The following is a 12,981-nucleotide window of genomic DNA, read 5'->3' as shown; positions in this document are numbered from 1 at the left end:
GCAGAGGAGAGAGGAAACAAGGCGGGCCTGCAGAGGTCCGGCCCAGGCCCGAGGGCTTAAGAAAACAGCACATCCGTAATCCTCAGAAATTCGTTCTTCACTCAAAGCTGATGAAGATTAAGCTGAAGGAAGAAGAAATACTGGGCTTCTGTCTTCATTCCCCGCTCCAAGCATGTGCGAGAGGAAGCGGAGAGTTGAGGGTGTCGGGGGCTGGAGGGGTCTGGCCAGTGAACCCCTGGTGCGCGAGTTAACTCCTGGCGCGGGTCCGGGTGGCGTCTTGCTCTGGGAGCTCTGCGCCGCTCTCTGCCCTGAGCCTTATTTCAAGGTTTGCAGCCTTTCCACTAGTAGGTGGCAGTTCTTCAATTGCAGTTGTGAATGAAGTCCAGCCTCTTTCCTCAGGTGGTCGGTGGGCGTCCCCCCACCCACCCCTGACGGCGTGTCTCATCCTCACAGGGTCCCGGCTCCTCCGAGGCCCAGGAGCCAGGTGGACGGCGGTGACATGGACCAGCCAGGGCCCCCCGCTCCCGCGGCAGAAGGTAACGGCGGGTCACGGCGGATGGGGGCTCTTTCCCGGGACCCCAGGCTCTGGGAATCACTGAGTTGCTGCGGCTGGGTTGGGGCATGGGGTGGGCACTCCTGGGGAGGGGGTTCTGGGCAGACGCTGAGGGGGAGCCCTGGTGCCCCGTGCTCTCAGCCTGTGCCCCTCACTTTGGGGGCATCCTGGCTGAGCCCCCTCCTCCCTGCAGTGCACACGCCAGTATCTAGAGTCCCGTATGTTTACCTCAACATCAGAAGCCCATCTGGGTTGGGGGACGGGTGGACGACTTCCTGGTTCAGAGACTAAATTGAGGCCGGACCGCAGCTCGCCAAACACGTGTGCCTGTGGCCGACCGGGCACCTGCTGGCTGAGCTGCTCGCAGGTTCCCTTTCTCCTGCCTCCTCCCTCCCTCCCTCCCTCCTTCCCTTCCTGTTTCCTTCCTCCCTCCCTCCCTCCCTCCCTCCTTCCCTTCCTTCCTTCCTTCCTTCCTCCCTCCCTCCCTCTCTGAGCAAGGATGTGAAAGGGGGGGTGCACATTGAAGTGTCCTGTTGTCCCCTCCCTAGAGCAGAGTCATCACCGGAGATACTGGGGGGAAGCTGCACACACAGGCCACTGGCCTCCCCCCCCAGCAGGGTTTCCCGGTTTCCGGGCACTCCGGCCTGCTCTCACAGCGGCTTCATCTAGTGTGAGTGGCTGGCTCTGGGGTCTCAGGCTAGATCCCGCTGTGATTGTTCTAACTGCAAATGAGGCAGACGGACAAGCACCAGTTTTCATCCCCATCAGAGCAGCGATGCCTGGACAATGCCTGGAGGGTGTGTCCTCCTGTGGCCGCTGGGGGACGGGCCTGCGTCCCCTCGGCCTGGCCGCCGTCTGCCTGCTGGACCCGCCTCCTGGGACAGGCTGTGCGCTTGCAGAGCTCGGGGGAGGCCGAGGGCACTGGGCCTGGGAGCGGACTCCCCCGCGGCCGCCCTCCGCCTCTTCCTTCCTGGCGTTTCACTGGAACGGGCCTCTGTCGCTTTCCTGTCTCTCGGGGGCAGCAGCTGTGAGCTCGGGTGTTTCCCTCCCCTCCCCTCGGCCCTGGGCGGGATGGGGCGGGGGGCTGCAGGGCCCTGAGGTGCTGGGGGCGTCACAGCTGCTGGGGGAGTTGTGTCCAGGGCCGGATGATGTCCAAGCGGCTCAGATCTGGTGGCAGGCGTCTGCCGTCCAGAGGTGGCCACTCCTGCCCTTCCCTCGTTGCACGTGTCCAGGTGCGAGCCGGCCAGTGTCCACTCGGCCTTCCAGTCACGCCCCCGGTTCTGCAGAGACGCCCGTCCACCCGGCCTGCGCTCCCAGAGGCACCTCTGTGCTCGGTCTTGGCGAGGAGAGGGCGCGGCCCAGCAGCACCGAGCCCTGGTAGGCGGGCCGGCGGGCACGGGGCTCACGGCTGGACGCCTATCAGGGGAGATGGGGCCAGGCCTGTGCCAGGCTCGGGAGGCCGCGTCCCCGATCGGCTGCAGCGATGAGACCACGTGCCAGGGGCCGGGGCGCCTACTGGGGTGGAGGCCACCCAGCTGCTTGTGGTGGTGGTGGTTTCATAGAGCACCCGGCCGTGCACCTGACATTTACACAGTTTCTGTGTGTCACTCACACCTCAGTAGAGACAGAAAAGAACAGGTGAACGAGGGGCCCCACAGAGGGAACTGGAGGCGCGTTGAGGGTGCGGGCAGAGTTCATCGCGTTTCCCGCAAGTGGGCTCCGTCCTCTCCGCCCTGCAGGCTGCTTCCCGACCCCCACCCTGTCCTGCTCGCACACCAAGTGCTCCTCCGACCCAGATTCATGAGCGAGTCTGACCAGCAGGGCCTGTCGCTCACTTCTGGGGTGCGGCCAGTCCTGCCAGGCCCTCCACAGGTGACACCCCGACCCTGTCCCATTTCAGGGCCCCTCTTCGCTGGGATCTGACTCAGGGCTGGAGGAGGTGGGACCTTCTTCCTGGACCACTGTTCATGGTCCGCCTGGAAGGCTTCCCCCGGGGGCCTGGGAGGACCCTGCAAGTGTGGGGGAGCCGAGGGTGCAGGTGCAGGGCTGTCTCCGGCTCCCCAGGCCGGTGGCCGTCTCCTGGCTGAGAGCCCAGCGCACAGCTTCTGACTTTGGTGCAGAGTCAGGCCACAAGTCAGTCGTGTCAGTGCCACGTCTCACGTGCGACGGCACTCTGATGCTTGCGTGGTTTTCTGGGTAATTAACACTTGTGCCCTTAGTGGCGGGGTCACGGCCTGGCGCCTTTTTTGATGATTCAGAGGTGCTTTAATTATAATTTCCCTCATTATTAAACTGAAACTGTCCTCTTACAAACGCCGTGGCGAAGGGGCTGGAAGTCACCGAGGTCGCTCCTCCCAGCACCACTGGGACATCTTGGCACTTACATTTTGATCGGTTCTCTGGGTTTTCCTCGAGTTTCTACTCTGCGTGATCGCCGCCATCGGATGTTCATTTTAACATTGTTGACTGTGCGTCTTTATGTCGCGTATTTTCCACGTCCCTGGGAGTTTTCCCGGCTGTCATTTCTGATGGCTGCGTAGTGTTCTGTCTGCAGTGTTGTTACAGGTGTGGGTGGGGTAACTGTCCCGTGTCCATCTGTCACCTGTGCCTGTTCTAGGAGCTTCCTGGTGACAAGTCAAACTGTCAGGGTAGAGCGGGGTCTGGGCACAGGTTGTGTGGCAGAGGACCCTGCGGGCTTTGAGGGCTCCGCGCACGCGGCGCAGGCGTGTGTCTCTCCAGCGTCAGCCCCTCCCCTGGGGACAGCGGAGCAGGAGCAGCCCTGCCCCCGCACTTTGGGTGGAGACTGGAGGGGTCACGTCCCGCAGGCGCGCAGACACGTGGCCAGCGGAGGCCCTCAGCGCCTCAGCGTAAAAGGGGCTCTGGGATGTGGACGTCGGATGGGAGGGTGCTCCCGGGTCTCTCAGGATGCACAGGCCGCAGTTTGAGGTTTTAACGTCGCCACCAGCTAAGCCTCCCCGTGACTGATGGCAGAACTGGACGGCGAGTCATGCCGGTCCCGGAGCCTGGTGGCTTGCCGCGGGCTCAGGCGGAAGCAGAGCAGCGGGCGGTGCGAGGGGACCCTGCCGTTCCAGCTGCAGCCGCGGTGACGCGCGGGCCGAGCCGGCCGTGAATGGAGCCTTGTTGGTGGGGCTGTTCGCAGCCTGCGGCTCCTTGCAGTGCTTCCTCTTCGTAACAGTAAAGGGAATTGCAAAGCAAGGAAACAGAGAAGCGTAGCGCGGATGAAGCGTTCACGTCCTGATCCACTGTGGTCTCACGAGCCCCCCACAGTGCGCGCTGCTTTTATCTCCAAACTTGAGAGCGACTCTTCTTTCATTTCCTTAATGTGTTATTTTGTGGCACGTCTGTAAAGGCTGTTAATGGGTCTGTAGCCGTCCTGGGGGGCTGTCTGTGCTCAGAGGAGGGATGACCCGATGGGGCAACCTCCCCTCATCCGCTTCACCCTCTGTCTTGAGCCCTGCAGCCGGCGTGCTCCCCCGGAGGACGGGGGACCAGAGCCAGGCTGTCCTCACTGCCTGTCGTCTGGGAGGGTAGATGGGGATGGGGACAGGGAGGGAGGGGGCGGGGGAGGACCGGCTCGGTTTGGGGTGAGCTGCATCGGGGCTCCTCTGGTTGCTGGGTGTGAGTCTGCAGCTCTGGGGGGCCTGGGTCTAGACTTTGTTTGGGCCTCACGTGGATGAGGACGGGGGTGGGCATGCCTGGCCCCTTGGGAGAAGGTCAGGACTGGAATTGACTTTCCAGGGGGTGGGCAGAGGGAAGGGGCCCGTCAAAGAGGACAGTCTGCTGCGGAGGCCATAAGAAACACCGCGGCCAGGGGGCTTAAACCACAGACGTCCGGTCCCTCCCAGTCCCAGAGGCTGGACAGCCGAGATGACACTGTTGCAGGCTGGTTCCTGAGGCCTCTCTCCTCGGTGGTGGACGGCCGTCTTCTGCCATGTCCTCACGTGGTCGTCCCCCTGGGCATGTCCGTGTCCTCACCTCCTCTTCTTGTAAGGACCCCAGTCCTGTGGGATCAGGACCCACCCCAAGAGCCTCATTTCACCTTTACCACCTCTTTAAAGGCCCTGCCTCCAGATACAGCGTGTTCTGAGGTCCGGTGTATGAATCTGGGGACACAGTCCAGCCGCACAGGGACTGAAAGTCTGCCAGCCGGTGGGAGGGAGTCGGGAGCGCGCTGTGACGGTGCTGCCCCAGGAGGGTGGTTCCAGGAGGGGTCGTGAGAGCTCCTGGGGCTCCTGGCCTGGGCAGGGGGCGCGTTTACAGCCCAGATGCCAGCCGTGGCTTGCAGGGCACAGAGGTTGGTGCTTCCGGCTCTGACTCTGGGCTGCTCCGCGTGTGGCTGTTGTGCCCTGGATCCCCATCCTGGGTGGGGTCTGTCCCTCCACACCACACTCCTGGCCTGGCTCCCAGACCAAGGGTGCCTGCACCTCATCTGTTTGGTACCCCTCGAACCCCAGAACCCTCAGCCGTGCTCGGCCACCTCCGCCTCTTCTGTGCGTGGAATTGGGAGCCAGGTGTTTCAGAGAGGCGTCCTCCTCCGAGTCACCCAGCCTGCCGATGACCGCTGAGTCCCATTTGCGTGGAAGCTTTCCATTTGGAGTGTCATTTGTCGTTACAGATGCCTGGGGGGGCTGTGTCCTTGCCTCTCCCCGGCTTGAGTGTGGAAGCCTCGTCATCTCTGCCCTGTCAACTCGTGACCCCTGTGTGTCTCCGTGTCCCCCCCTTTCTCACGGGGACATGGTCATGCTGGATTGGGGCCCACCTGCTCCGTCCACAATGACCTCACCTTGAGTCCCTCTGCCGGGGAGGTATTCCCGGAGGTGGTCACCTTCAGATGGTAAACAGCCGGTGTAAACCAAGCACCGTACGATTTTGTATGCTCTTTGTCTCAGGGATTCTGTCACTGAATATTCATCTTAAGGAAATAATCAGAGATCTTTACTTAGTTGACTGTAAGAATATTTGTGAAGAAACAGCCCCAACGTCTTACACTAGAAAATTTGTTCAGATTATGACACTCATACAGTGCGATACTGTGAAACCATTAAAGTCACTTTGTTGAAGATCAGTCAGTAACGTGGGAAAAAGCTCCTGACATGCTAAGTTAACGTAAGTCTAATTGAAAAACTGGGTCTTTTCATGCTCGTCTGCTGGAAGGTAACAGACACTGGTGAGGATGTGGAGAAACTGGAACCTTGTGCACGGTTGGTGGGAATGTAAATTGGTGCAGCTACTGTGGAAAGCAGCATGGAGGTTCCTCAAAAAAGAAAAAAAAAACTACCATACGATCCAGCAGCCCCACTTCTGGGTATATTATGCCGAGAAGACTTGAAAGCAGGGCCTCAAACAGACACTCGTGCCCCCGCGTCCACAGCAGCGTTGTTCACAGTAGCCGAGGAGGAAGCAGCCCAGGTGTCCGTCAGCCGTGGTTGTTTGAGGAACTGTGGTCTGGACACAGCAGAACATCACGCAGCCTTGAGAAGGAGGGAGACACTCACCACAGGGGTGGCCTCGAGGACATCGTGCTCAGTGAGAGGGACCCACATGAAGGACAAGTCCCGTCTGATCCCGCTCACGCGGGCCCCTGGAGGAGTCAAGTTCTTAAGACGGAAAGTAGGTGGGGGGGCGGGGGGCAAGGGGACGGGGAGTTAGCGTGTAACGGGGCAGAGTCCCAGTTTGGGAGGCTGGGCAGGTTCCAGAGACAGACGTGGTGGTGGGCGCACAGCAGTGCGAATGTGTTCGTGTCGCTGACCTCTGCTTCAGGATGGTCGAGACGGGGGATTTGAAGTTCTGTGTGTTTTACCACAGTTTTAAAAAAGACCTCGGTTTTGATCATTCCACCGCTCCCTTCACACACAGGCACGCACAAGTGCGGTCTCTGGACCTACTGCAAGCGATTGGCGCTTTCTTTGTGCTTTTCTACATTTTGCAGATTTTCTACAATGAATATATTGCTGTCTGCTTCAGGTTGCAGGACGTGTTTCTACCTGACACGCTAATTTTTTGAAGCATATTAACCCTTCGACATTCACATCTAATTACAATATGAAACTCAGCCACTTACTAGAAGTGAGAAGAGAAATTTGTTCTGTAATCTTCGATTTCAGCCTAACCCAGCAGAGTGATCACAACGGGGCGGAGGAGGCTGGCACTGGGGAGGCTGCTTCCTCTCCTGTCGACTTGGGTGCTTCCTAACCAGCTCCAACTGTGTTTCAAGCAACGAGGAAGGAATATATATTTCAGAAGGTTTTTGGGGCGGGGGCTGAATCATTAAGTACTCAGTTTACTCACAGCAGTAAAGCTGGCGAACACAGCTGAGCGATAAATCTCTTTAACAGAAAAATAAAAATTTCCAGAATATTTTCTAAATGCAGTTACCATCTCCTTAAGTTCATATTTGCCAAATAAATATGACAGGGGAATAATGCTAATTTAGTGCCCTGACAAAAATGATGGGGAAAAAAGCTTACGTTTTCACTTAGCAACGTGACAGAGCGCTCCCGGCACGGCCAGATTCCTGAGAGCGCTGACTCAGAGCCACGAGCCAGGCTTTTCTTTGATCAGCCTCCTTGCTCGGGAACCACATCTTACAACTGCCCAGCTTTGGGCATTAGAATACACCCAGAAGTGAATTTATGAAAGTTGTTCTAAAAAAACGCTTTACGGTGTCTCACACTAAATGGACTGTAAGACATCTGGGAGGAGATGGAGCGAAACACGAGCCCAGGACGTGAGACACAGGTGCTCCCGGCACCACCTTCACCTGTTTCTTTTTAAAACAAAATATTTGCAAGTATAGTCTATTTAGTGTTTTTATATGTAATACATGCAAAACTCAGGTAGGCATAGAGGGTTTTAATGCCATATCAGATTTTAATTCCAGCTTATGCATTTTTTTTTTCCCTGAAAAAAATTTTTAAAGTCACCTTCTAGTGATTTGAAATTACAGCAGGTACAGTGTTCTGGTCCTTTAAATTCAACTGACTTTCTTTTTCTTTTTAAAGTCTGCACAAGAGATCTTATTATTTGTGATATAAAAGCCCTTCTGTAAGCAAATATTGCATCCCCTCTCGAGCTCCCCCCAAAGAGCAGTCCTGGAAAGAACTCTCACAACCACGGGGACACAAGTCACCCATGCTGTGGGGCTTACGGCAGGGATGACACACAGCCGGCTGGGTGACTAGAAGGGATGGAGTCTTTACACTGAGCGCAGGGCCTGCTGAGTTAAACATCGCTGCTCTGCCGGCTGCTTTAGTTCAAGGTTTTCCGAGTCGATTTTTCCTAACGCGATTCTGAGTCCAGGGTGGAAGCATTTAAGACGTGGAAAGTGCTTTTTCTCTTGCCCTCTCCCTTTCTGCCTTTTCTTTCCAGACTGAGCTGTGGGTCCTGACCCCAAAGCCTGATGCTGCGCACATTTCCCAGTAGGAAGGCTGGGTGCCGGCCCGGGGGCCTGGCCACCCGTCCTCGACGCTTCTGTGTGTGTCCAGGAATATGAAAGTCATTTTACCAGTAACAGGTGGTAACACTGGTTTATGTTACCTTACATTTTAGAAAATGAAGTGAAGTATGACCGTAACAACAACGAGGAGGAGGAGGGGGAGCGGCTGGATTTCAACAATGGGGATGAGGTTCCAGACACAGACGGACAAGCACCTGGGGCCCCCCAGGCAGGTGACGCGGGAGCCGCCGCCCCCACCCCCACCACCGCCACTGACACCGTCACCGCCACTGACACCGGCCCCGCCACTGACACCACCGTCACTGCCACGGCCACTGCCACCACCACTGACACCACTGTCACCGCTGCCACCATCTCCACTGCGGGCTCAGGTCTGTCCTCGGGCTGCCCACCTGTGGCTTGGAACATGCCGGGGGAGGTAGTGTCGGGGGCCCGAGGTCTGTGCCATTTCTGTGACGCAGTGTGAGCTGGAGCGGCTTAAGTTTGGTCAAGATCCTCTTATTGGTCCTATTTTCCGTGATTTTCAGTCTTGTCCGTCTACCTTCATATTTGTATGTTGGAGGGAACAGGCGTTGCCGTGTGTGTGCATGATTACCATGGCTCCTTTCCATCTTCAGGAGGTGAAAACGGGAGGCTGGGTGCAGACGCAGCCGCGCCGGCAGAACCTCCTAAACTCATGGTCCCGCCGAGGGTCAACCCCTACTCTGTCATCGACATCACGCCCTTCCAGGAGGACCCACCCCTGCCCGCAGACGCGGACGCCCAGGAGGAGCCTGCGGGCCTGCATGTGCCCAGCGGCTACTCGGTGCCGGTGCCCTGCGGCTACGCCGTCCCCTCCAACCTGCCCCTGCTCCTGCCCGCCTACTGCAGCCCTGTGGTCACGCCCGTCGACCCCACAGGTAGTGCTGCCCCGCCAGGCCCGGCCCCACCGCGTGCTCCCGGGTTCTCGGGCCTCGGCCACAGGAGCGCTGCCAAGGGAAGGGTCACCGTTGTGGTGTCTTGATGCAGCACGTGTTACTGGAGTGTGTTATATGTCACGTTACCCCTGTCTCCCCAAAATTCACTTGTTGAAACCCAGCCTTCAAGGTGATGGTGTCAGGAGGTGAGGTCATGAGGATGGACCCCCTCCCTGCGTGGGTTTAGTGTCCTGATGGAAGAGCCCCAGCCCCTCCTCCAGGTGAGGACACAGGGAGAAGACGCCGTCTGTGGACCCGGAGGGGCCTCACCAGACCGTGAGCCTTCCGGCACCTTGGTCCTGGACGTCGGCCCCCAGGCTGCCAGGAACAGACGTCTGTTGTTCACCAGCCGCCCGGGCTGTGGCATTTTGTTGGAGCTGCCAGGGCAGACTGAGCTGAGAGTGCAGGCTGACTGCAGCCTGGCTGAGGCCTGTGGGCAGCCGCCTTCGCCCACTGCAGTCCCGGGACTGGGAGGGCAGCCGGACCTCACGCTGAGGCGGTCCTGACCGCTGGGAGTTACACCTGAGGACAGAGGCCCCTCAGCCGCACGGTCACAGTTTGTGTGAAACCTCAGTAAAGGGGCTCTTCCCTTCCCAGTTCGTAACAGTTGAGAAAAAAGAACTTTGTCAGATATCACCAACTTCAGTGCTTCTCCCCTGAGCATCATTTGAGGTTGTCATATAGACGTGATAGCATATAGATCACAGCTGTCAATTCCCATGAAAACTTAAGAAACAGGAGATAAGCGTGGTGTTTCTTTTTAATTCTGTCTTGATTTATTTGGGCACCGTTTTATCTCTAACTGTTTGGTAAGATCTTGGGACGCCACTCTTCCTTGTAATCCTATTTGAATATGGTTTATCTAAAAGCTAAAGACCTTAAATCTACCAGTCGATCATCTTTACAGTAAGATAAGCCTCCCCGTTGATAAGGAAAACATGAAACCATTTTAAGGATAAAAAGCAGCTTCCTGAACACCCCTTTCAGGTGTAAATCAACACGAACTTTCTTTGCTGAACTTTCTCTCTTTTCCTGGCAGAAACACAGGAAGCAGCGGAAGACAACCAGTTTAACTCCTTAAGTTCTGAGGATCCAGCAAACAGGTACCTTTACTGACTTTATGCAGATGTTTTGAGCCCCTGACCTTTTTCTAGGATGTTGAGTCAGGGATTCTGAGGGGCCCCCGCCCTCCCTCAGCCTCCGACCGCCAGGCCCCTCCCCGCCCCCAGCCTTGTGTCCTCTAGTCCACTGCCCTCTCGCCTGGGACCCCTGGTTGGATCACCCTGAGCACCAGGACTCCATAAGACGTTAACATTACTCTTTGTGGATAAAGAGAGCCTGTGAGTCCCCGCCCGGTGGAGCTGGTTGATGCGACCCCCGTCTCCCCATTGCAGGTGCTCAGTCTGCTTAACGTGGTGACGGTATCAGTCTTGTCGGGGAGAAGGGGTTTTTAATTTTGTCTAGCCCACCTTTCATCTAGAATCCTTGAAACTGGTTTGGTTGTAGGCCTTTCTTTCATGCTGCTTGCCTTCACAAGTGCTATTTCCTCTGCTTGAAGTGCCCAGGAAAATCCCCTCCCCCAGGAAGACTCCTACTCACCCTGCAAAACCCAGCTTAAATGTCTCCTTTCATAAAATTTCCTGCTCCGTGCTTCTGAAGCGTGTGCACACACCTTGTTATAATTAACTGCTTTTTGCTCTCACTGTTGTTTCCTGTGTCCCTTTCTGCTACTAGACTGTGAATTCTTCAAAGACAAAGACCAGGTTTTACCAAGTCTTAGAACATCTACCACCTAGCCTGGCAGTGTGCTTGGTGCAGGGTAGGTGCGTTTGTTTTTGTTTTTAAGCAGCCGTTTTGAGTCGTAATTCACACACACTACGTTTCACCCATTTAAAGTGTACCACCCTGTGGTTTTTGGTATATTGCATTATTCACTTTTAAACAGTGGTTTAAAAATATACCATACAATTTGTCACATTAACCATTTTTAAGTGTAGAATTCAGTGACGTCAAATACATTTACGTGTTGTATAACCATCACCACCGTCTCCTTTGGAAACTTTCTCATCGTCCTGAACACAACCCTCCCCACAGTCCAGTAACCCACCACCAACACTGCCCACTCTGACCTCTGCTCCGCCTCTGTCTCTGAATTTGCCTGGTCGAGGGGCCTCCTGCGCCGGAGTCACAGTGTGCTTGCCCTTCATGTCTGGCTTGTTTCACTTGCATCCATGTTGTAGCACGTGCTGGGTCTCCTTCCTTTTTAAGGCTCGATGATACTTTGCTCTAAGTACAGACCGCGTTGTGTGTGCCGGCTCATCTGTTGATGGACTCGTGGGTCATTTCCACCTTTTGGCCCCTGAGGGTGACGCTGCTGTGAGCGTTGGTGTGCAGGTATCTTAGCTCCCTTGGCTGCACCTAGGAGTGGAGTTGCTGGGTCACAGGGCAATCCTGTGTTTAACTTTTTGAGGATCAGCCAGAGTGTTTCTCAGAGGCTGCACAATTTTCCGCTCCCACCAGCTGTGAGCGGGTTCCAGTTCCCCTGTGAGCTCACCACACTTACTTTCCGCCTTGAAAACCCATGGCCTCCAGTGTGTGCGAGGTGCTCTGTGGTTTTGATTTGCGTTCCCTTGCTGACTGAAGGTGGTGAACGCCTGTCTTTTCACGTGCTTCTCGGCCGCTTGAGTGTCTTTCTTGGAAAAATGTTACTCAGATCCCTTAGCCCATTTCTGAGCTGGAGTTTTTGGTTGTTGTTGGGTTGTAGGCGTTCTTTATATAGTCTTGGTGTTAACCCCTCATCAGACACGCGGTTCTGGAACATTTCCTCCCGTTCTGTGGGTTGTCGTCACTCTCTTGATAGTGTCCTTTGATGCACAAAAATTTCTAATTTTGCTCAAGTCCAGTTTTATCTGTTTTTTCATGTTCTTGCCTGTGCTTCTGGTGTCGTATCCAGTAAGTCGTTGGCAAACCCAGTGTCCGGAAGCTTTTTTGCTGGTCTTTCTTCTAGGCGTTCACAGCTGTAGCTCTTAAGGCGGGGGGCCGTGATCCGTAGATGTCTGGGGGCCCAGCTGATCCGTAGTTCTGTTCACGTCCTGTTTGCACGTTGAGCTCTGGCCTGGTTCTGTCTGCGGCTGCGAGTGCTGCGCCGATGGCTCCGTGACGGCCGCGAAGCTGTCTGCCTGCCCGGTTTTGCTTCGTGTGTTTTGGGGCCCCTTTGATAGTCACGTGCACGTTGGTAATTGTCACGTCTTCCTGCTGCGTTGAACCTTTTACGAGTGTGTCATGTCCTCCGCTGTCTTCTGTAACCTGTTTTGGTTTGGGGTCTCCCTCGTCTGACCAGGTGGTACAGGGTCTCGGCGTGGTGGTGTGTGTGGCGCAGGGGAGTGTGTTTATTGTCATTCTTCGTTTGCCGGCGTTTCCTGAGTGCCCGTCGTGCGCTCTGCACCAGAGGGAGAGCAGCAGGGACACGTTTCTCGCGGTGTCGGCGGGGCAGGAGATGCTCGTTGGTAATCGCGGGAGTGAGTGGCTAGTCCTGTGCGACGGTCACTGTCCTGCGAGGAGGGAGTGTGGTCTCACGAGCGCCTGTAACAGCAGGGCTGCCCTGGGCTGCAGGATTAGGTCACGTCACGGTTTCTGAGTAAACAGGGGGCGAGTGCCTTTTCCTGGAGCACAGATCCAGCCCGTTACCCTCTTTGCTTTCACTCTCCTCAGCCGAGTCCGCCGCTCCCACGGCCCCTCCCAGCAACCCCCCCATGCTTCTCTCTCTGCCGAGATGGGCACCTCCCTGACGGTCACCTGTCGATCTCGAGCTGCCCCAGCCCCTCCTCCCAGGGGGAGGTGATCTGCGCTCCACCCACGGTGCGGGGAGGGGGGCACCTGCTGGCTCCCCCACATGCGGTGTGGCTGTGGGACCCGCCGGGGCCTCCAGGGCTCCTGGGCTGCCTGTGTCCCCAGCGCCACACACGTGGCTGCCAGGTGACCGCGACCACTGATCA

General features: G+C 56.6%; 2 protein-coding genes across 11 annotated transcripts in view; both read left to right on the top strand.

Annotated features, from left to right (window-relative positions):
* ARHGEF10 (Rho guanine nucleotide exchange factor 10) overlaps positions 1 to 12,981 on the top strand; it is a 72,304-nt gene that overhangs the window by 9,550 nt on the left and 49,773 nt on the right. For 8 of the 9 annotated variants that reach the window (XM_032468356.1, XM_032468355.1, XM_032468354.1 and 5 more), the window contains 4 exons: positions 454 to 536; positions 8,123 to 8,401; positions 8,648 to 8,929; positions 10,026 to 10,089. In XM_032468356.1, the coding sequence (XP_032324247.1) occupies positions 454 to 536; positions 8,123 to 8,401; positions 8,648 to 8,929; positions 10,026 to 10,089 (708 nt within the window). Of the gene's footprint in view, positions 1 to 453; positions 537 to 8,122; positions 8,402 to 8,647; positions 8,930 to 10,025; positions 10,090 to 10,786; positions 10,806 to 12,981 lie in introns of those variants that run through there. The other variant, XM_032468358.1, reaches the window with a different exon arrangement.
* LOC116659963 lies at positions 668 to 4,079 on the top strand. 2 transcript variants are annotated; one of them, XM_032468371.1, is made up of 3 exons: positions 668 to 1,580; positions 1,786 to 1,930; positions 2,293 to 4,079. In XM_032468371.1, exons 1-3 carry the CDS (start codon positions 1,282 to 1,284, stop codon positions 2,365 to 2,367), a joined length of 519 nt encoding a protein of 172 aa, XP_032324262.1. In that variant the 5' UTR covers positions 668 to 1,281; the 3' UTR covers positions 2,368 to 4,079. The 2 variants fall into 2 exon arrangements, with proteins under 2 accessions (XP_032324262.1, XP_032324261.1); XM_032468370.1 differs by having other exon boundaries at positions 1,786 to 4,079.

Source organism: Camelus ferus, chromosome 26 (assembly GCF_009834535.1).
Source record: "Camelus ferus isolate YT-003-E chromosome 26, BCGSAC_Cfer_1.0, whole genome shotgun sequence".
Classification (NCBI taxonomy): Eukaryota; Metazoa; Chordata; class Mammalia; order Artiodactyla; family Camelidae; genus Camelus; species Camelus ferus.
Note: the sequence above shows the minus strand (reverse complement) of the source record. Positions and strands in the feature narration are given on the sequence as shown.

Excerpts from the sequence above, each read along its gene's own strand:
- LOC116659963 (XM_032468370.1), top strand. The coding sequence starts at position 1,282 with ATGAGGCAGACGGACAAGCACCAGTTTTCATCCCCATCAGAGCAGCGA. Across the intron at positions 1,581-1,785 it reads GTCTCTCGGGGGCAGCAGCT|GTGCGAGCCGGCCAGTGTCC; the intron begins GTGAGCTCGGGT and ends GCACGTGTCCAG.